The 24,735-nt window shown below is 35.2% G+C and overlaps 1 protein-coding gene across 4 annotated transcripts in view; it reads right to left on the reverse strand.

The window, feature by feature from the left end:
- ICE2 (interactor of little elongation complex ELL subunit 2) overlaps positions 1 to 24,735 on the reverse strand; it is a 66,303-nt gene that overhangs the window by 28,593 nt on the left and 12,975 nt on the right. For 2 of the 4 annotated variants that reach the window (XM_010840776.1, XM_010840778.1), the window contains 7 exons: positions 15,776 to 15,913; positions 15,053 to 15,169; positions 14,712 to 14,871; positions 13,572 to 13,753; positions 7,607 to 7,648; positions 5,128 to 6,124; positions 4,256 to 4,431 (listed from right to left, as the gene is read on the reverse strand). In XM_010840776.1, the coding sequence (XP_010839078.1) occupies positions 4,256 to 4,431; positions 5,128 to 6,124; positions 7,607 to 7,648; positions 13,572 to 13,753; positions 14,712 to 14,871; positions 15,053 to 15,169; positions 15,776 to 15,913 (1,812 nt within the window). Of the gene's footprint in view, positions 1 to 4,255; positions 4,432 to 5,127; positions 6,125 to 7,606; positions 7,649 to 13,571; positions 13,754 to 14,711; positions 14,872 to 15,052; positions 15,170 to 15,775; positions 15,914 to 23,311; positions 23,977 to 24,735 lie in introns of those variants that run through there. The other 2 variants (XM_010840779.1, XM_010840777.1) reach the window with 2 other exon arrangements.

The following is a 24,735-nucleotide window of genomic DNA, read 5'->3' on the forward strand; positions in this document are numbered from 1 at the left end:
CTGAAAACTCAACATTCAGAAAACGAAGATCATGGCATCCGGTCCCATCACTTCATGGGAAATAGATGGGGAAACAGTGCAAACAGTGTCAGACTTTATTTTTGGGGGCTCCAAAATCACTGCAGATGGTGACTGCAGCCATGAAATTAAAAGACGCTTACTCCTTGGAAGGAAAGTTATGACCAACCTAGATAGCATATTCAAAAGCAGAGACATTACTTTGCCAACAAAGGTTCGTCTAGTCAAGGCTATGGTTTTTCCTGTGGTCATGTATGGATGTGAGAGTTGGACTGTGAAGAAGGCTGAGCATCGAAGAATTGATGCTTTTGAACTATGGTGTTGGAGAAGACTCTTGAGAGTCCCTAGGACTGCAAGGAGATCCAACCAGTCCATTCTGAAGGAGATCAGCCCTGGGTTTTCTTTGGAAGGAATGATGCTAAAGCTGAGACTCCAGTACTTTGGCCACCTCATGTGAAGAGTTGACTCATTGGAAAAGACTCTGATGCTGGGAGGGATTGGGGGCAGGAGGAGAAGGGGACGACAGAGGATGAGATGGCTGGATGGCGTTACTGACTCGATGGACGTGAGTCTGAGTGAACTCCAGGAGTTGGTGATGGACAGGGAGGCCTGGCGTGCTGCGATTCATGGGGTTGCAAAGAGTCGGACGCGACTGAGCGACTGATCTGATCTGATCTGAACATAATGGTGGTGTAAAGAATAATTCAAATCCAGTAAAACTTCTGTGAACAATAACTTTGGTTCATTATTACCTTTGAATATTGTAAAATTCAACAGCAGTGCTTCTTAAATTTCAATGTGCATGTGAATAACTATTTTAAAATACATGTGGAATCTGAGGTGAAAATGAAGTCTCTACATGTGTAAAAAGCTGTTGTTCCTGGGGCCAAAGTCTGAGTAGTAAGTTCCCTACAGTGTCTCTGTAATTTAAAAAAAAATTATGATTAGGATAATATTATTGCTGTGTGCTAAGTCGCTTCAGTTGTGACTGACTTTTTGTGGCCCTATAGATTCTAGCCTGCTACGCTCCTGTGTCCATGGGATTCTCCAGGCAAGAATATTGGAGTAGACTGCCTTGCTAAAATCACTTAATTGTATAATACTTCTTCAGTAATTGGTAATCTGCATTTAAGGTTGCTTATAGTTGCAAATAAAACCCAGAGATAAAGAAATGAAGGCTCAAAGGGTTAAGATACGTGCTCAAGGACACATAACCAGTTCACAGCAGAGTTGGAAAACGAATAATTGAGAAAGAAGATCCTCTTTTGGATCATGAATAGGTAATAGAATTAATTCAAGATTTCTTTTCAAATTAAAAAACATTACTCTTTCTGAAGAAAGTACTCTGGGGGATTTTCTTTGATAATACTGTCATATCTATAAAACTAAGTCTTGAATCTGGTATTAATTTATGTATTCTACTGCCATCTCCAGGAAGCCAAGGGAAGGAAAAGTCTGAATATTTTATGTCAGTACTCCAAAATTAAAGTGAAATTTTAAGTACAAAGTTCTACAATTATATAAATTAAACTTACTGTTTTCTTTATCCCTTAATTGTTCACTTCTAAGTGAAAGCTTCTCTTGGTTTTCTACCTTCCAATTTATCACATAAACCTTCCAAACTTTTACATACATTCCGAAATATTTCATGGCTAGTATCCTGTCACTAGGATAGTGACATAGGTAGTATCCCAATAGGCACATTTCTGTTGTTTCCTAAGATTCAAGCACCTTCAGGATACTTTTCTCTGGACCGACAATGCCAATATAAACTTCAAGATAACTAGATCTAAGTTTTTTAATCCCTTCAGAATATCACTCTTAGGACATCTGGTTAACCAAGACAGACAATAATATAATAATAAATCATTCAGAGGTATTTGGTCTGGATTTCACAACTACATGTAGAACTCAGTAAGTTCTAGCTCCATCTTGTGTTCCAAATTAGCCTCTTTTTCATCAATTGAGAGTGGCTGCTGTTCTAGGTTCCCCTCTGATGTACAAGATTAAGCAGAATCTTGATGAGAAAAAAAAAATGATACTGGAAACTAAAATCTCAACTACAGTAACAGAGAATTGAAGAAACAAAGGGAAAACAAAAAAGAAGAAATGAGGTTCTTGAATAGCAGAAGTTGAAGAGACTTCTGAGTGTTTTAAAACTTGGTCTAAACCAGTTGGTTTTTAAGAAGGAAATGTTAATGAGGATGCATTTTTACCTAACTGGAGTTCAAATACTACCACTTCAAAATTTTAACTAGTGCCTCAATTCCCCTTCCCTAACACCCTCCTCTGTCCTCATGTCTCAATTTTTTCTCACTTATTCAATATTTGTTTATTGAATTTCTATGGAACAAAACATTTGAGAAAAACAGATGACTAGGATATGCGAAGGGAACACATTCTACTAAGGAATTTATAATATGTGTACTAAACTATTACATATAATGATATATAAAATAAGTATTTGCTGAAAATTTTAAAATTATACTCAGGGTTTGACATAATGAGAAACAGAAGGCTTCTATTTAGCTATTCTTTGGTGGTTTTGATATATTTTGATGAAGAGTGAATACTCTCCTATAAGGTTTTACAAATTTCACTTTGGTCAAGTGAATGACAATGTCCTTAACAGGTTATCTCACTGAACAATTAAATCAGGGTCCAAAATATTCCTAGGCTATCCTTACTTAAGAGATCTTGCCCATCAATAATTTCTAAGTGTTATAAGCTGGTAGGTCAGTGCAGAGTGGTATGGGCTCACAGAAATGATGTTAGCCTCCAAATAATCAGATAGCAGGTAAGAACGAATGAAATAAAATCTTGAAAATACAATCCAAAGCACTGACGCTGGATGTATTCAACATGTGCATGCTATGGCTATTAACTTCATCACAGTTAAGTACAGATGAGACAGGAAAAAAATTACTAAATAAAATCTTTTAATACAGAGGATACTTGTATTTATAGAAAAGGAGACTAAAATCAGACCTATAGCATTTTGTCATTCCCTATGTTCTCTTTTAAAAAACTCTCCACCATACATTTAATTCAAAACCAGCTGGTTTCTAAAATTTCAAGTCTGAACCAGTGATGAGTACCAATTATGAGAACTTCTCTTTTCCTCTTCTTTTTTAAAATTCAGTTACACCTTAATATGATAAAAGTAGTAGTCAGAGACTTGATCCACAAGGGTCAATGCTGGAACATCACAGTTCCTTAACCCCAAACACACTGACATTCTACAGTGATCACTCAGCATTCTTAATGGGTGGCAGGTTAAATAGCAAGAAACAGATTATCAAAAAAGGAAGGAACTGGGACTTCCAATGTAGGAGGTGTGGGTTCAATCCCTAGTTGGGGAACTAACATCCCACATGCCTCATAGGATGGCCAAAAACATTAAAAAAAAATACAATAAAAAGAAAAGGAGGAAGAGAGGGAAAAAAAGAAGGAAGAAAGGAAAGCAGGAGGAGGAAAGAAGAGGGGAAGGTAAGAAGGAAGGATGGAAGAAGAAAGGAAAACGAAGGAAGAAAAAGTGAACTATGATAAAATGGACACAACAGAAAAAGTCTTATTAAGAAACAAAGGAGAGACTTCATTATTTCTTACATAATCATTTATACCATAAAAACTCCTCTTTACCTAAATTCATTGGTTACATACACAAAAATCGAACTAACCTGAAAGAGAACTTAAAATATCAAATATAACAAACTGCCAAAAGAATCAACTACTCAAAGTGTAGCAAAAACTTTAAGAAAAATATTTATACCAAATCCCCAAAGAAACAATAGGGGAAAAAGAAAAGACATTTAGTCTTCTATCAAGCCTGGGAAGACATCCTCAAATGTTCATGAAAGCCCACCTTTCAAAATGTAAACTTCTAAAATAACTCAAAAAGATTCTTAAAGAAAGAAAGAAAGGGGCCAATAAAGGAAAATCCAAAATCACAGAGAAAGCTGGAACTTATGTGCCAGTCTAGGTCAAGTCTATAATGGTGCTGTTTTTCACAAAGTTTATATATAGTCCACACAAGTTATCAGCATTCATGATTATTACATTCAACTAAACTTTATTAAAAGTGTTTTTAGTATTTTACTAAAAAAATCTCAACCTGAAAAAACTACTCTAAGAAAGATCAATAACTTAAAATCAAACTTCATCACAATGGCATGTTCAATATTTGCTGCCCACCTACTTATGCTACGATATCCCAACTCCCCAGGTAACAACTTACTCTTCTGATTTTCTTCCGTTTTTTAGAACGTGGTCTGGTCTCTATCCTCTGGACGCTGCATCGCACAAGTAACAACAGGTCTTGCAGGCTAAACAGCTTATAAACAAAATTTCCTTCCTGAGGAGCTACATATTCTGATGTATCTTCAACATAGTCCTGAAGTTCATATGGCAATCCTTTAAAAATAATTATATTCATCATTTTTATTTTAAACTACATTAGCCCTTTATCCATCATAATCCAAGATAAAACAATTGAACTACCAGCTTTCTATTTCCTCTGACCATTACACTATTAGCATTTCTGTTTACTTCAACTGTAACTCCAGCAAGAGCTGAAATCAAAGCTTTAAGGTTCTCTTCCTTTTATTCTACTACCCTCACAAATATATCAGTGAGACAATGTCTGAAGTAAAAAAGTTTTAAAAAGTAAAAGTTTTAAAAACTAGTGTTATTCATAATAGAGACAGACCTGAGGTGCAGCCATGTATCTATTTTACAAAATGAAAAAGTACAAAACTGCATTATAACATCAAGAATAAGTAAATTTAGATTAATACACATTTATCGTGATTTTTGACACACTTCCCCTTCATCATTCGGCAAACCACATTATCTATAGCTTACTGGCCATTGTAAATGTTGAATAAACACAGGTTACAAAAAGCCATACAACTGTGGGTGTGTTTTTGGAGTGAAGGTTTTTACACAGTCAATGATAGTTCATTTTCCAATCAAAATGAACCATCAATGACTATGTAAAGATCATAAACTTTATTACAAAGAGAAGGGAGGGGAATGAGGGGGGAAAAACCTAAGGACAAGGAACAGGCAAAACAGTTACTATAAAATTCTTTGTAAATATTTACTTACGTCCTTTTGGCTTCTGAAAGGCAGAAGGCCAGATAGACTTTGGCCAGCTACAGGCATCTGATGGAGCAGAAGGCTGCTCAGAAACAGGAGGCTGTTTAGAGTTTTCCGAATTCATTAAGGGCAATTCAGGTATTTTTCTGGAAATTGGTTTTAAGAGTTCATCCTGCATTTTTAAAATTTCTCCAACTGGATCAAACTTTTTATATACTCGTTTGATAGGTTTTTTTAAAACACATGACTCTTCAGGACAAGTACTATTGGTCTGGTTTCCTGTAGAAGTCTGTCCTGAGGAAGAATTTAGGCTAGCTGGTTTAGAACTTAAATTAGAACCCACTTCAGCTGTCTTTCCATGATTATTACTTTGACACTCCATATCAATGATTAAACAGTCTTCATCTGTATCACTACTGTCAAGAACTACATCTTCAGTGTTCGCTGCTTCTGATGTAACAGTCTTTTCCTTTGAATTAGTGTCTGTGTTCTCTAGAACATTTACTCTTTCATCAACACTCTCCATTTCAGTGGCCATATCATTTTTACTAGAGGTTTCAATTTCCATAGAACTTTCTAATTGTAAGGGATCAGATGTTTTCAAGTCACTATCTTGCACCAAAGGCTTGTCAGAATTTGATACCTTTTCACCACATGGTATAAATCTCTGATCATCTTTATTTTTGGACTCTTCAGGGCCACTGTCTATCATACCAGTCACCAGCTGTTTCTCCTTCTGCAACTGTTCCATCAGAATCTGAGATAAGCTTCTAGAATGAGCAGAAATGTCTGGTGAAGTTGGTGCCTCAGATGTGTCTGCTATGCTGGGGGCTGTGAGTGTATCTGTCATGGGGGCTACTGTGGAGGTACTTGCTGGACTTGGTGACTTTGATGGTTTGGTGGTGGTTGCTCCAAAAGTTTCAAGTTCTGTGACATCATCATCAAACTCCAGATCCAAATTTTCTAGGGTCTCAATTTTTCGGCACTCGTTAACTTCATAAGATATCTTAAGAAAATATATTGGCAAACTATTAGCAACAATTCTAGGCCACCCCTCACCTATCAGTGACCCATCACAGACATAGTTCATACTCTTTAAAAGGAGAAAAGAAAAGTCGAATGGTTTTGAAAAGTTCTTGCTTTGACAGAGTATTAGCAACTATTACCCTTATCCTCCCAATGAAATGTTGACAAAACACAGAAAAAATTTCCAAGTTGCTATACCACAGGAAACGGGAAATACTTGTGAACTACTACATCTCAAGAGGTATTCCCACTAATCAAAAACAGGTAGGACCTCAAAGAAGAAATGTGAGGCCAAACAGGAAGGCAGTGGATTTCCCTTCACACACACTTTATATGCTCTCGCAGGGACTTAGGTGACCAGGAAGAAAGCCTCTTCCCACTCTAAGGAAACTGCAACTGTGTAAGAGTCACCAGCCTCTAACATCAATCAGTACCTTTTTTCACACATCCACTCAGGGAAAACAACTCTCAGCAGTATGAGGAAAAATGGATAGGAAATGGTTTTACTGTATCTTGGGACATGAAGCCATTGAAGGTTATAGTTTTTACGTACTGTTTTAGTCGTGGAAGAACTCTAGACAGTTTTAATTTATTCAGGAATAAACTGTCTTGTCAAGTAGCAAAATTTCTCCTTAGTCTGGCAGAGTATTTTGGATAAACACCATGAAATTGTCTTACAGCTTAGGATTTGAGAGAAAAATACTCTGACAGCCTCAGGCAGTGAGTAAGATCTATCTGTGTAAATCACCTCTCTGAAACTCAATTTCCTCATCAGTAAAATAATGATAATAGGGTCATCATCTTAGGTTTGTTCTAAGCATTAAAAGTGCAATTATATATAGAAAATTTCTTGGTATAGTCAATCATAGTAGTTTCTCATTAAACAATACCACATTTAGTAAAAAAAAATAAAATAAAGCTATACACTGTTTACGTGAGGCATTCTTACACAAACAGGGTTAAGGAGAAACAATGGGACATGACATCAAGAAATAAAGGATTAACAATATTAAGTGTTAGAGAAAAGTCAATGCAAAAAGCATTGGATAGAAAAAGGAATCCTATGTTGAACAAAAGATGAAGTCCAGGAAATTCCTAGACAGTCCAGGGGTTAGGACTCTGTACTACCATTGTCAAGGGCATGGGTTCAATCCCTGGTCAGGGAACTAACATTCCACAAGCCACAAGCCACATGGCTTGACTGAATTAAAAAAAAAAAAAAAAAACCTAAAAGGAAAAAGATGAAATCCATGATGAATAGATTATGATTTGTGACATGCCAAATAACATTAAAATTGTCAAAACTGAAAAATAAAAGAAAAATTTGAAAGAAACAACTGTACTTGGTCAATGATACACTATTTCTAAGTAAAGAAAGGGATGTAGAAAATATGAATATTTAATAACTGAAACAAAGATACATGAATGACTGAAAACATACACATAGACTACAAAGATATACCTTTTCCCGCCCAAGGATCGAAGGGGTATTTCCAAAGACGGACTACAAATTAATACACAAAGAAAATATCAATAAAGTACAAAGCAGAATCTACTAAGGTCTGACTGTTTAGAAGGAAATAAAATTAGAAATCATTAAGCAAAAAGTCAACAAACAATAATAAATGCAAGCACTTGGAAATTTAAAACTGCCCAAACTGTTGGATAAAAGAAGAAATTAGAGAGATAATTACTGATTATTTAAAAAGCAACAAAAATGAGAACAATTATTAAAAATCAGAAATATCATTCATAGCCTTTTCAAGAAATAGGTAAAGGATAATATATTCAAAATAATGAAATTTCATAAATATAAAACCAAAATTAATGAACTGAAAAACAATGCTCTCATTCCTGACAGAACAAATTTGGGTAAAATTAAAAATGGTATTTATCTATAAATATGTGCTTATAAAAGAATTCTGTTAAACATATTAATTATATCAATAAAATTAACACTTCCTTAATGTCATGAAATACCTAATCGGTGTTAAAATTTTCTAGTCTGATACATTTCTTTTTACAACTGTTTATTGGAATAAGGATCCCACCAAGATCCTGACTCTACATTTGGTCGATGTCTCTCAATTTTCTTTGTCAACAACTCTCCCTTCAGTTCAATTCAGTTCAGTCGCTCAGTCACACCTCTCCCTTACTCTCTGCCAATTCCGATATCCACCAGATATTTGTAGAAGAAACTAGATCAGTTATCCTGTGGAATTTTCCACATTCTGGATTTTGCATCCCCATGATATCATTGAACACATGCTTCCCCTACATTTCCTATTAAATGATCTAGTAGCTTAATCAGATTCAGGCACATTTTTAAAAAATCTTCATATGTTGTATGTGGTAAAGTATACCTCCCACTTCAATCAGGAGGCTAATGATGTTTGGTTATCTTTCTTCTTGTGATACTACAATTGTTCTGTTGCTTCATCAAGTGTCAACAACCTATTCTATCAAAATTCCTTACTGATCTTTTAATGATTTTAGCAGTCATTGATGATGATCACTGCCTAGATTAACTATCTCATTAGGAGTTGCAAGGTCTTCTCTGGTGGCTCAGAAGGTAAAGAATATGCCTGCAATACAGGAGACCAGGGTTCAATCCCTGGGTCAGGAAGATCCCCTGGAGAAGGGAATGACTACCCACTCCACAGACAGAATTCTGGTGGGCTACGGCCCATGGGATTGCAAAGAGTCGAACTCGACTGAGTGACTAATGTTTTCACAATCACCTAGAAGCTGCAAAATGGTAACAGTAAAATTCTAGCATTACCGTGAAATACAGTTTGTACTGGAAAAGACAGATATTTGAAATTTTAAAAGTTTTCAGAATAATGATACACTAGCATCCTCTGAAGGTGACTAACACTCTTTTAAAAAGATATTATTTTAAATTCATGGATTTTAACATATTTCATATGTTTCCAGCTACTGCAGAGTTGTTTTTTGTGACAGTCAAGCTAACACATCTCGGGTCAACGGGAAAACCTTCAAGCATCTTTTTTACACAATTGCAGTTTTATTATAAGATTTTTGCTTCTTTGATTGGCATTTGTACCTCCTATGCTACAATTCTTGGTATCTAATACAAACATAAGTACTTGTGTGTTTTATCATACTATCTAATACGTTCAAAGTAAGAACAGCAATATCATTACTAACAATGTGATTGTTAAATGAAATTTAAGATTTTTTGGCAATTCTTTCTGAACATGATATAAATTTTTGGTCACTAAATTATCTGAATGACCATTTTCACTTAATATATATTGGATATCACATTATAGTTGCATACCTAGAGCTTTCTGATTCTTTTTATAGGCATACTTTGGAGATATTGTATATTTCAGTTCTAAACCTCCCCAATAAAGCAAATATCACCAAAAAAGTGACTCACACAATTTTTTTTTTGTTTCCCAGGGTATATAAAGATATATTTACATTATAGTCTATTAAGTGTGCAATGACTTTATGTCTTTAAAAGTATATACATCTTAATCAAGAAATACTTCACTGCTAAAAAGTGCTAACAATCATCTGAGCCTTCAGCAAGTTGTAACAGTAACGTCAAAAATCACAGATCACCATAACAAATATAATTATTTTGAAATATTCAAGAATTACCAAAATGTGTCACAGTGACATGAAGTGAGAAAACGCTGTTGGAAAACGGCAATGAGTGACCTACCTGATGCAGGGTTACCAGAAACCTTCCATTTGTAAAAACCCAAAACAGCATCTCTGAAGTGCAGTAAAGCAATGTGTGCCTATAATTGTTGCATAGTAGGCTACTGAAGATGTACAGTTTATTTAATTAATACCCTATTAAGGGACATGAGGACTGTTTCCAATAAATACCTTAGAGCTGATATGAATATCCTGCACAAACATTTCATTCTTTTCCTAGTGCACCTTTGAGCTACATTTCTAGAAGTGAGAATTCCAGAACAAAGGATGAACATATTAGCTTTCCTCTGTTCTGTTGGTACATCTTTCTTCTTACTATTTCTGACTGTAGAAATGTTACAGCAATCATCTTTTTTTCCTCTAATAACTTTGTAAGAACTTCCATCAACAATCCTCTTTTGCTTCTCATGTTTAATTGAGATGGGTTTATCTGTTTAGATTGTTACCTGTAGAATAACAATCCTGTGTGGGACTGTCCCAGGACAGCATTCATAGACTCATGGCTCTAAGCCCATGTTTCATTGTTACCACTAGATATGTATCTATGTATGAAGGTTGGTTTTTGTTCGTGTGTGCATATAAAATCTTTAGTACATTCTACTATCTGCTTCCTCTTTTCCCCTCTACCACAACTGTCTGAAAACTTATTTTTCCTTTACCTTTAATGTCTTGTTCTGCTCAATACAGACTTTACCACTAATGATTTTTCCCGAGTGAAGGCTTCTGTCTCGGAAGGAACTTTTGTTTGTTAGTTTCTCGAGTTCTTAGGGCCCACGTCATCTCAAAACTACGTTGAGATCCTGAGTGCCCCTGCACTCACCTACAAATTAGAGTCCATCCACATTATCTTCATTTATTTTCACATCTTTCACCATCCTCTTTCCATCTGAGATTATTTTCCTTGTGCTTAAAGAATATCCAGGCTTCCCTGGTGGCTTAGTGGTAAAGAATCTGCCTGCCAATGTAGCAGATGTGAGTTCGATCCCTGGGTTGGGAAGATCCCCCAGAGAAAGAAATGGAAACCCACTCTAGTATTCTTACTTGGGAAATCACATGGACAGAGGAGCCTTGAGGGCTACAGTTCAGAGGGCTGCAAAGAGTTGGACATGACTTAGCAACTAACCACCACAACAAAGAACATCCATTAGTGGGGGTTTGCGAGTAGCAAATGCAGTTTTTATTAATACCTGAAAATATCTTTACTTAATTTTTTATTATTTAAGGATATTTCACTGGCTATTTTCTCCCACCACAATATACTGTCCCCACAAGTCTCCTGGCTTCCATTGTTGTTTAGAAGTTATTTGCCAGTCAAACTCTCAGTCCTTTACAGGCAATGTGCCTTTTGGTTCTTTGGTGGCTTTTAAGAGTAGTTTTTGTCTCCAAGTATGGTTTTGTCCCTTTCTCTCTTTCATACCTTCCTTTTGGGTCAAAGTATACTGATGTTGGACATTCTCACTATATTCTCTATACCTTGTGCCCTATTCTCCATATTTTCTTTTCGTTGTTTGTTTCATTAAAAATAGTTATTTCAGACCCAACTTCAGTTTATTAATTCTCTTATCAGTTTTACCTAATGTGCTAATAACCATCTTTACAGAATTCTTAACTGTACTTGATGTATTTTTCACTAAAATTTTTTTAACTTAGGTCTTTTTCAAATCATTGTTTGTGATGATTCTTGCTCAGAGTATCCAGTCTCCTTCAGTGTCTAGTTATCTTTAAATGTTCTGGATGCTATATTTGAAAGTTATTTGTAGAAATAATATGGAGCTCAAAATGTCATTCTGTCCCTCTAAGAATTATTTTCACTTGCTTTTGCTAGGTATCTGGAGATACCAGCAATCCAAAAGCATCTGAACCCAAGTTCAAGGCCTGAAACCCAGGATACAATCTATGAGAAAGCCGATTTATTTCTGGTTCATCCTTATTCCTGGGGTACAGCCCTGTAGGGTCCAAGCTCATGGTGGAAAAGTGACTGGTCCTGTGATGCTGCCAAAAAGCACATTTTCTGTTGCCTCTTTAGAACTGGCAAATATCATTAGGGCAAAAATTACCCTACGTGACAGGCTTACCAACCTGGATTCTAGTTTTCTTTACTATCTCAGTCCTATACGTTCCCCTTATCTTGTTAGGTCTTTGATGATTCTAAGAAATAAATTTATATAATAAGTACAGTGTTTTTCAATTGACATCAGTAATGGATGGTCCAAATTATCTGGCCTGCCATTACTGAAAGAAGTTACTCCGTCATTTTTTATCCCTCTTAACCTACTTCATTTTTTTCATAGTACTTGTTACTGACATTCATCTCATACCAATGTAAGTTTTAGGTAGATTTTAAAATGTAAAACAAAACAGAAAACAACCTATAAAAACTTAAGAAAGGTTGGAAGTGCTTTATGACATACACATCATAAAAACATTGAAAGGCAAATAGTAAACCAAAAAATACATAGGCCAATGTGAAAAACAAAAGGTCAATATTCTTAAAATAGTATGAGTTCTTATGTGTAAATAAGAACTACATTTTCCTATTTTATTTTCTAATCTGGCTTGCTCTCTCATTTTATTCAAGTCTTTTTTCATATTTCCTGTCCTTGGAAAAGTGTTCCTGATCATGAATCCAATTCTCATCTCTTTTCCCTAAGCTGCTCCATTTTTATGCATAGCATTTATTAATATTTGTTTTTGATACAGTTTTAATTATGTGTCCTGACACTGATGTAAATTCTGAGAAAAAAGAGGCTTCATTTTTATTTACTGTTGTATCAGTGCATGCAATAGTATCTGCTCAATAAATATTTGCGGGATAAATAAATAAAAGTTTTGTAAAATAGAATGTCTTACTCTAATAATCATGGGAAAATATTTTACAATACACAAAATAATAAAGGTTAGTATTTATGAAATGCCAAGCACTGTTCTAAATGCTTTAGATGCATTAACTCATTTAATCTCAAATAATTCTACAAGTTAGGTTATCATTATGCATGCCTACATGCTCAGTTGTGTCTGATTCTTTGTGACACCATAGACTGTAGCCCACCAGGCTCCTCTGTTCATGGGATTATCCTGGGAAGAATATTGGAGTGGGATGCCATTTTCCTCCTCCAGAGGATCTTTCCTGCTCAGGGATCGAACCTGTGTCTCCTGCAGCGGCAGGCAGATTCTTTATCACTGAGTCACCTGGGAAGCCCAGGTTATCATGATATCCATCTTATAGATAAGCAAACTAGACACAGATTATATAGTTTGCCTAAGGTCACATAGATAATAAGTATATACTAATAAGGATTAACAATTCTGCTAAATACTTTCTGCATCAATCAAACTCATCTGATCCTTTTCATACCTAAAAACTATTGAATACTAATGAAACCAATTAAATAAAACCATTACCACACTGACCGCCATTACTGAGTTCTTAGTATATAAATACTACTAAAGGCTGTGCTCAACATTTTATGTATAAATATCAAATTTAATCCTGACAGTAATTTTATGAAGCAGTAATTTTTATCATCCTTCTTCCATAATAGAAGAAAACTGAGGCTGAAGGAGGTTAAATAGCTGTCTAAAGTCTAGATCCACCAGGGGTTCAACTTTAACTTTTAATCTAACGTTTATATTTTTAATTACCAGATTTAGAGACTTGTAGTAAAACATTACACTTTAAAAGGATAAACAAGTACATTCTCTTAAGGAAAAAAAAATAAAGTGTTACATACATCCATTTCAGATATATATTCTTCTGGTTTGTCCATAAATACTGCAGACACTGGAACAGATGTATTTTTGGACATCATGAATTTTAAAGGAACTTCATGGAAGATTTGATTTCTCTCTCTCATTGTCATTTTCTTTTGGGGAAGTGGTGAATTAATATAAATTACTTTAATTGGTTTTGAACCTTAAAACAGAAAAAGAATAGGAGTGATTAATTTGTAGTAGTCATAAAAAATAAAACAATATAGGATGTACAACAGAAGAATTACTAAACAGAGAGACACAGGATAGGAAAGTGGAAGCACATGTCCCATACATGTGCCTTGAACATGAAGAAATTCAAAGACTCTTAGAGATGTAAAGGCAAGAAATTCTTACTGGCAAAAAAATATGTTCTGTTTCTAACAAGTTTTTAGAGGATTTTCTGTTATTATTAATATTATGCTTTTACTGTCATTATTACTCAGTTACTCTTGAGTTATACTTTCAAAAAGTGATAAAATGGTTACCAGAGAATATTTCATATTTAACCCTAACTTGTAGTTTTATTTTTAGACATAGTCCTTCATTTACTAGAACTGTGCTATTACATATAAGAATATTAATTCTAGAAGATACAAAAATCTATTACATATGAACAAAAACAGAAAGGAAAAAATATTTTATACAGAATTCATGTGTAAATATTAATTTTACCATCAAGAGAGAGACTATGTTTATAAGTATAGACTTACTTTAAATCTGAATTCCAATAATAGGTAAGTAAACAAGCCCTAGAAACCAATCCATTTGAGGCTGTCTAATAAAATATTACATTCCTTTCATTTCAGTGAAAGACAGAAGAACCTTTCCCATTTCATATGTTTCTGGCCACCCTAAACTATAATTTTTTTCTCTACTTCTCACAAACCTAGCATGCATACAGGTCCTAGAGATCTAATAACTCACTTATGAGAGTCAATTCTAGAGCAGCACTATGTAATAAAAAGTTCTCCTGAACATAATTGTCAAATTTATATCAACCTTAAATCAAAACTTAAGCTTTTTGTATTTGACAAATGACCACCTGTATTTAGAGAGCTTAAAAACAACTGTTTGAACTCCTCTTTTGAAAGCATTACTTGATGTGGCAAATCACACACCTGCAACAGGTATTACTTGAATACACACTGGAATTTCCCACTGTTCCTTGTAGCTTGGTCCGTGATTATTTAATAAGGTAAATAATGACTGACTAGTTAAAGCTATCTGAGGGTGGTATCTTGCAACAAGCTTCTCTGCATTTGGGTCTTCACTAATGTCCTGAAAAACAACGTAAGACTTGTTACTTGATTATACTTTTGGAAACTTTGACTAAGTAATGGGAAGAAGGGAGAAATTAAGAAAGGATACTTTAGAACAATCAGTTTACATGTACTTTATGAGGTAAAAAAGATTACCTCATAAAGTTTTAAGGAAGATCCCAAACCATCTTACTACTTACATAATGCATAGCTGCAGCTATTTGTTCTGGTGTTTCAATGGCTGGTATGGTGTCTTTTGACAGCTGCAACTTTGCAGGCATTGAGGGAAATACTGTTTTCACATATTTTACACTTCCCTAAATAAGAAAAAAATGAATGTTTTATAGAAAAATCTTGATGTATTTTTTTTCCTGAAGTATTGTTTCATTAAACTTAAAATTCTTCATTCTACTAAATGCAAATTATCAAATTTAGAGCCTTCTTAAGACAAGACTTTCATGTTTTTACTTGACAATCACCATATATGTGTTTTAAAAAAAGGATCCAAGATAAGGATGCCATGGAATTTTCTCTGTCACTTTAAATTCTAACCTCTCATTTTATTCAGTACAAGTCAAAACCTGGTGTAAGAGAAGATATCTTCTCCACACACATACTTCCAATATGATTGTGAGTAAAATCCTTTAAAGAGGCTTTTTGCTTGTATTCAGGAACGTTAAAAAAGGTAGAAACTAAGAAAATCAAGAAATAAAGTTGGTAGTAATAATTTTTAAAACATCAAATACTTGTAGCCATGCAATAAAAGGAGACACATATGTATCACATATTTTAAAAATTACATCTTGCTACTGCTCAAAATTTAAGCATAAATACTGAAATATATTTAAATTATGTTTCTATGTGAAATATAAATATTTCAGACAAAAATATGTTTATTTTTATTTTCATATGGCAAAACTTACCAATGCGAGAAGAGTTTTTTCTAACTTGAATCCCATCTCTATTCTGAATGGGAAGAATCCCATTAAGCTGGTGACCTCATGGAGAGTATAGAATTCTGGATACTTTTTCACTTGTTCAATACAAGCTTTTAAAATTTGCTAAACATTAAAAATTAAGAGAAATTCATTTTTACTGTACTTCTCTAACAATGCAACAAAAATAATTTAGTTACATATGATTATATAATTGTTTATTTCAAGTATGAGCCTCATTCATTAACTGAACTTCTAATAACTCAGGCATACTGTATATTCTTTATTTGATTCAAACTCTTATTTTTCATAACAATTCTTTTTAGCTTAATTTCTTTAAAAAAATGATGTTTAATAATCCTAAAAGTAGCAATTGTATTAGAATTCTCCAGGCCAGAATACTGGAGTGGGTAGCTTTTCCCTTCTCCAGGGGATCTTCCCAACCCAGAGATCGAACCCAGGTCTCTTGCACTGCAGGTAGATTCTTTACCAGCTGAGCCACAAGAGAAGCTCAAGAATATTGGAGTGGGTAGCCTATCCCTTCTTCAGTGGATTTTCCCAACCCAGGAATTGAACCGGGGTCTCCGGCATTGTAGGCATATTCTTTAACAACTGAGCTACCAAGGAAGCCCTAGAATTTAAAGTTAGAGAAGACATATTTTCTATGCTACTTAAGAAACTGTCAAAGAAATACAGACATGTGAAAATTTTAACACACTTTGTGGCAATAAAATCAGCTACATGAATGATTAGAAATAAGTTTAATACCCTAAAAATATTCCCAAGCACAATGAATTAATGAAGTAGTTATCTTATAGGTTATTCTAATCTTCAATCTAAAAACTAAATGAGGAAGGTTATAACTAATTTGTATTTTCTTCTCTCTAAAATGTTCTCAAAATATTAATGACTTACAAGGAAATGTAATGAGGAAGGAAAATTTACTGTTTCACCCAAACAGAATATATTCCACTTGTGATGACACGTAAATAACTCAAAGAAGCACAGCAATTTTGGAGGGGGTAGGGGAGTTAATAATGTAAAACCATACACACTACATTATCATCTAAGATACAATTGTCTCTCGGTATCTCTGGAATCTTCCATGGACACCAAAATCTGAGGATGCTCAAATGGCTCACATAAAATGGTATATAGTACCATCAGCCATCCATATTGACTGACACAGAACTGGCAGACATGGAGGACCAAATGGATGTGTTTTTTCTTCATCTCTCAATAAACTTTAATCTGAACCTTTTAGAATATAGAGTATCACAAAAGCTTTCAGCAATAAGTATACTTTTATATTTTATATCCCCTTTCCCTTCAGACATTTATAAAATGTGTCATTACAAATCAGTATCATTACTCTAATACCTTTTCAAATATAATTTCATATCATCTTCTCCTCTTCTTTAATCTTCTCTCCCTGCTATCTTTCACAGTTTTCTCCTTAATTCTATGCTTTTTAATAATGACTCTGATATTTAATTCAGGATATTATTTGCAATTGGGCTTCACCGGTGGCTCAGATGGTAAAGAATATGCCTACAACGCAGAAGACATGGCTTTGAGCCCTGGGTTGGGAAGATCTCCTGAAGAAGGGAATGGCTACCCACTCCAGTATTTCTGCCTGGAAAATTCCAGGGACAGAGGAGCCGGACAGGCTCCGGTCCATGGGGTAGCAAGAGTTGGATGTGACTGAGCAATTAACACACACATACACACACATATTACTTGCAGTTAAGGCATACGTAGGATAATATGGAGAATCTGTTTAGATATTTATCTGAACATGTTTCTTGGTAAAACTCTGTTGAGTGTCACAGTCTTTAAGTAAGTTTACTCAGTAATCATGGCAAAAGAAAAATTCAGTGTAAATCTATGACAGTTTTATACCTATACTCAGGGGCTGGAATCAAGATTGCCGGGAGAAATATCAATAACCTCAGATATGCAGATGACACCACGCTTATGGCAGAAAGTGAAGAAAAAGAACTAAAGAGCCTCTTGATGAAAGTGAAAGAGGAGAGTGAAAAAGTTGGCTTAAAGCTCAACATTCAGAAAAGTAAGATCACGGCATCCGGTCCCATCATTTCATGGCAAATAGATGGGGAAACAGTGGAAACAGTGGCTCACTTTATTTTCTGGGCTCCAAAAATCACTGCAGATGGTGATTGCAGCCATGAAATTAAAAGGAAGGAAAGTTACTCCTTGGAAGAAAAGCTATGACCAACCTAGACAGCATATTAAAAAGCAAAGACAATACTTTGTCAACAAAGGTCCCTCTAGTCAAGGCTATGGTTTCTCCAGTGGTCACATATGGATGTGAGAGTTGGACTATAAAGAAAGCTGAGCGCAGAATTGATGCTTTTGAACTGTGGTGTTGAAGAAGACTCTTGAGAGGCCCTTGAACTACATATAAGGAGATCCAACCAGTCCATCCTAAAGGAGATCAGTCCTGGGTATTCATTGGAAGGACTGATGTTGAAGCTGAAACTCCAATACTTTGGCCACCTGATGCGAAGAGCTGACTCATTTGAAAAGACCCTGATGCTGGGAAAGATTGAGGGCAGGAGGAGAAGGGAACGACAGAGGATGAGATAGTTGGATGGCATCACTGACTCAATGGACATGGGTTTGGGTGGACTCCAGGAGTTGGTGATGGACAGGGAGGCCTGGTATTTTGTGATTAATGGGGTCGCAAAGAGTCAGACACGGCTGAGTGACTGAACTGAACAGATATATTATATAGTATTAAAGGTATTTCACAGCTGGTAGGTATTAAGTAACTAAAAGATGTTATTTAAAATATTTAATTTAAAAATTTTACTTAATAATTTACTTACGTTGGAAAAACAACTAAGTGAACAAATGAGGTTAAGAGATTCAGGCTGATCCCCATCACCCACCCACGAACATTATTTAACACTCAAAGTATCCTGAAAATTAAAAACACCAAAAACATATACATGTACACATCATTACGAAGAAAGATGAAAATGATTATGGTCCAGAAAGAGAAAATACATTTTCATACATGTTTCAAGCTTAACATTTAACAGACACTACTTCTGGCAATATGCTAAAGTAGTATCTTGAACAGCACTCCTATCCAAATAACACAGATGCTGGCTAGGTTACAACTAGCAATTTTCATGCATTGCTGGGCTTGGTAAAAGCGAGAAGAATCTCCAAGAATCATAACTAAATAAACTCCAAATACCTATAATGAGGAAAAACAGGAGCAGTGAGCAGTAAGAAACACATGAAGTGGCTTGAGAGCAAATGTCTCAACTAGTTCTAAGATTAGGTAGGGAGATGAACATCAGAGTGCTACATTTAATGCTTGAGAAGCAGAGATCTTAATAGATATCTATATACCCACATTCACAGCAGCATTATTCAAAACAGAAGCAAATCAAGTGTCCATCAATGGATAAACAAAATGTCCATATACATACAATGGAATATTCACCCTTAGAAAGGAAGTTCTGCCACACACTACAGCTGGATGAATCTTGAGGACATTATGGTAAGTAAAGTAAGTCAATCACAAAAAGACAAATACTATATGATTCCATTTATATGGGGGTATCTACTTTGGCCACCTCATGCAAAGAGTTGACTCACTGGAAAAGACTCTGATGCTGGGAGGGATTGGGGGCAGGAGGAGAAGGGGATGACAGAGGATGAGATGGCTGGATGGCATCACTGACTTGATGGACGTTTGAGTGAACTCCGGGAGTTGGTGATGGACAGGGAGGCCTGGCGTGCTGGGATTCATGGGGTTGCAAAGAGTCGGACATGACTGAGTGACTGAACTAAACAGCAGACAAATTTAGAGACAGAAAATAAATGGTATGTGATACAGTAAGAACTAGTTTGTGTTTGTTCCTTATTCCTGACACATAGCTCCTAAAGCTCTTGGAATCTCCTAAGTGATAAGAATGTCTTCTTTATGCTAATAAGATGACAAAAGGCCCATAGGCAGCTAGTCACAAGTAGCCAACGATTTGATCAAGCATACCACTAAGTAATCCCCACAGAAGCCCCCCTCAACAATCTCAAGAATGGGATCCAGAGAGCTTCTGGGTTGAAGACACGGAGGTTTGGGAGGGTAGTGTGCTTGGAAAGGGCATGGAAGCTCCGTGCCTCTTCCCTCACAACTTGCGTTATGCATCTTTCTCTTCCATTTGGCTGTTCCTCAGTTGTATTCTTTATATTAAACTGGAAATAGCAGGTAAAATACTTTCCTGTGTTCTCTAAGCCATTCTACCTAATTAATGAACTCAAGGCAGGGGTGAGTCATGGAAACTCTAGGCTCAGTGTCTCAAGAGTTGGAGAATCGATTGGTATGAGGGAAAAATCCCACATAAATGCTTTCAGAAGTGTTGTGAATAGAAACAGTTCAGAGACAGGGATAGTCTCAGTTTTACAGGATGAAAAGAGTTCTGGAGATTGGCTATACAAAAATATGAATGTAGTTAATACTATAGAACTGCACATTTAAAAAATGATTAAGCCAGTAAATTTAATGTTATATGTATTTTACCATAATTAAAATGAATTTTTTAAAAAAGGTAAGGAAATTCTGACACAAGCTACAACATGGTTGAATTCTGAAGGCATTATGCTAAGTAAAATAAACCAATCACAAAAGGACAAACACTGTAATGACCCACTTTTATAAGGTACCTAGTGAAGTTAAATTCATAGAAATAAAAAGTAGAATGGTGGTTGTAAGGGACTGTGGAGGGCAAATGATGAGTTATTTAATGAATATAGTTTCAGTTTGAGAAGATGGAATAGTTTGGGAATAAATGATGAAAATCTATTCACAACAGTGTTCAAGTATTTAATGCTACTGAACAATCCTTAAAAATGGTCAAAATGGTAAATTTTGCTATATATTTTACCACACCAAAAAAAGAGAAATATAAGACAGACTGAAACCTAATAAGTTTGGGAATCCCAAAAAAAGACTTGAGAAAATGAAAAAGAAGCAATTAATTGAAAATGGCTGAAGGAGGTGGGAGGGGAGTTCAGGATGGGGAACACGTGTATACCCATGGTGGATTCATGTTGATGTATGGCAAAACCAATACAATATTGTAAAGTTTAAAAAAAAAAAGAAAATGGCTGAGAATTTTAAAGAATTGATTATGAATTTAAATATACAGATAAAGAGACACAATGAACCAAGTAGAATTTTCTTTTTATAAAGTACATTGTAATGACACTGTAATATATCAAAAATAAAAAGCAATCAGAGAGAAAAGACAAATTCCGTAAAAGAAATTGACAATTAAACAATACATTTTTCAATAATACATGAGCCAGAAACAGGAGAATTATATCATCAAACACTGAGAAATAAAACAAACTGTCAACTTAGAACCATGTATGGACTAAAGCTATCTTATTAAAATGAGAACAAAGTAAAAATATTTCCAGGTAAATAAAAAAGAAGATGGTTCACCACCAGGAGATTTTCACGAAAGGAACATCTAGAACATAAAGCATTTTAGGAATAATGAAGAGGATCTCAGAATGTATATTTGAAAAAAGGAGAGGGAAAGGCAAAAAAAAGGTCCAAATTTGTAGTTAAATGAAGACAAATATTGCCCACATAAAATAATAATGCAGGTTGGTTTAAAAAAGAGACAGGATTATCATATGACCCTACAATCACATTCCTGGGCATATATCCAGAGAAAATACACTGTTTGAAAGGGATAGGGGTCAGTTAGGTAGTTCGGTATGGTCCTGTACACACTGATATATTTAAAATGGATAAGCAACAAGAACATGCACATGGAACTCTGCTCAACGTTAGGTGGCAGCCTGGATGAGAGAGGAGTTTGGGGGAGAATGGATACATGTACATGGATGGCTGAGTCCCTTCGCTCTTCACCTGAGACTTCACGACATTGTTAATGGGCTATAAATCAATACAAAATAAAAAGTTTTAAAAACTTTTATTTATTTGGCTATGCTGGGTCTTAGTTGTGGCATGGGGGATATAGTTCCCTCATTAGGGATTTAACCCAGGCCCCCTGCATTGGGAGCATGGAATCTTAGTAAGTGGACCACCAGGTAAGTCCATTTTTTTCTTTAAAATATACTTTTTCTAGCTCCATAAACTGAAATATTCTCAGAAGCACTGATCAACGTAGGTGCAGTGAGCATCCCCAGTGCCCAGACTGTAGTCTTGAAATACCACTAGAAACTAAGGCTCTAGGAGCTTCCTGATTCCAGGGCTCAGTTAGGTATTGTACAAAACAAGCTTCAAAGACTTCTAGAATGACTCGAAGCCAGTATGAAGAACCCATCACTGTTCAAAGCTGGTATTATCTGAGTTTCAAAAAGGATAATTGTAGTGGACTAAAACCCATCAAATATACTTATCTTCATGATTTAATAATATTTTTAAAAAAACAGTGATCACCATTGTAAAGTAAGAAGGAGCCAATTATGTTTTTGAAAACTGATAAAGAATCTAGCAGTTTTTCTTCTACATGAAAAGGGAAGCCAAACAGATGAGGAAAAATATCTTCATAAAATTATTCCAACTAACAAATAAAAATAAATGATGCAAATAGAATCTTATAATTTTGCAGACCAAGTGAATCAATGAATCCAGGCATTAAACATCAATAGCTCCTAACATCTCAAAATCAGACATTATATGTCAACTGATTAAAGAATACACCACCATCTAAATATGTTCAATCCCTTTGGCAAGACTATAATTCTGATCAAGTTTTGGATCCAGTTGACAATTTCTAAGAAATACAGAGCAAAGAGGAACATGTTGAGGATTATTATGAATATGTAATTATCAAAATCTAGACTATAGGAAAGTCTACAGGTCAAATGATCCAGGTTCTTGATAAGATAGCTAAAGGGAAAAAAAAAATATGGGGGGTAACTGGTAGATTAAAAGAAACTGTTTTATCAGGTAAAGGAAAAAACATCCAATGTATACAGTAGTTTCCTTTATCCAAGGGGGATATACTCTAAGACCCTCAGTGGATGTCTGAAATCATGGGTAAAACCAAATATTATTTCCTATCCATATATATCTATGATAAATTTAAAAATTAGGCACAGTAAGAGACTAAAAACAATAAAAACAGAATTATAGTGATATTGTAATAAGTTATATGCATGTGGCCTCTGCCCTCAAAATATCTTACAAAATCAAGGTCTCTTCAGTCTTAACTAAGCACTGCAGCTGTAACTTTGGCAGTTTGAGGTGGGGCAACAAAACACAAATTTCTTTTTCCTTCATTATAATTTCATGGATAGAAGATTTGTTTCTGATGTAAATTTTAGCAACTTCAGCATATGATTTTTGTTCTTTCCTTACTAAATTGAGAACTTTCGCCTTTTTACTTAAAGGAAACACTCTGTGGCTTCTTTATGACATACCCAAATTGCCAGCGTCACTACAGTGGCATTACTGGGCTATTATCAAGCAAAGTAAGGGTGACTTGAACACAAGCACTGTGTTACCTCAACGGTCATCTGATAACCGAGGTGGTTACTAAGAGACTCATGGGTGGGAGATGCTAGACAAAAGGATGATTCACATTCCAGGTGGGCTGAAGCAGGATGCTGAGAGTTCATCATGCTACTCAAAATGATATGTGATGAATTATTTCTGCAATTTTCCACTCATGGATAACTGAAACTGAGGAAAGTGAAACTGAGTTGAAGGAGGGACTACTATTCAAGCCATAAAACTTCCGTATTTACAATATTCAAAAAACTCCCACAGATTAGTAACAAAAAGGGAAAATACAATAGAATAAAGGGAAAAACCTGAACAATCAATTCATAAGAAATGACCAAAAGACACGTGAAAAGATATACAGTCTTTTGTATAGAGCACTCTATCCTCTAGCTTGATTAAAACTAACATGACTAAGTATCAATTTCTTGAGAATGTGGAGTGAAAACTTCTCAAAACCTGATAGGTAGAATGTAAAGTAGCGTAACCAGTTTGGAAAACAGTCTAACATTATCTATTGAAGTTGAAGATGTGCCTATTCTATACCCACAATTTCATTCCTAATCACATATCCAGTAGAAATGTGTGCACATGTGCGAAGAGACATGTATGACAATTTTCACAGGGGCACTGTCTTGAATAGCTCAAATCTAGAAACAGTCCCAATTTTTAAAAATTTATTTATTTTTTAATTGAAGGAAAATTGCTTTACAGAATTTTGTTGTTTTCTGGCAAACCTCAACATGAATCAGCCATAGGTATACATATATCCCCTGCCTTTTGAGCCTCCCTCCTATCTCCCTCCCTATCCCACCCATCTAGGTTGATACAGAGTCCCTGTTTGAGTTTCCTGAGCCATAGAGCAAATTCCTATTGGCTATCTATTTTACATATGGTAATGTAAGTTTCCATGTTACTCTTTCCATACATCTCACCCTCTCCTCCCTTCTCCCCAAGTCTGTAAGTCTATTCTCTGTACAAACAGCCCAAATGTTGATCAACAGAATATACTATTTATGTGCATTCGTAAATGTACAGAAATGAAAATGAATGAAATACAACTACACACATATATATATGTGAAACTCACTAACATACTATTGAGTAAAGCAAGAATTTTGTTCACACAGTACAAAAGGGGGGACTCCCCAGGTGGTCCACTGGTTAAGAAAACACCTTGCAACGCAGGGTATGTGAGTTTGATCGCTAGTCAGAGAACTAAGACCCTACAGGCCATGGAGAAACCAAGCCTACATGCCACAAGTAGAGAGGTCAGCACACTCTGGAGCCTATGTGCCACAACTAGAGAGTCTGTGCCCTGCCATGAAAGATCCCACACGACACAACAGAGATCCCATGTGCCACAACTAAGACTCAATGCAGCCAGATAAGTAAATACATAAATATTAAAAAATAATAATTCACA

Source organism: Bison bison, unplaced genomic scaffold (genome assembly GCF_000754665.1).
Source record: "Bison bison bison isolate TAMUID 2011002044 unplaced genomic scaffold, Bison_UMD1.0 scf7180017864146, whole genome shotgun sequence".
Lineage (NCBI taxonomy): Eukaryota > Metazoa > Chordata > Mammalia > Artiodactyla > Bovidae > Bison > Bison bison.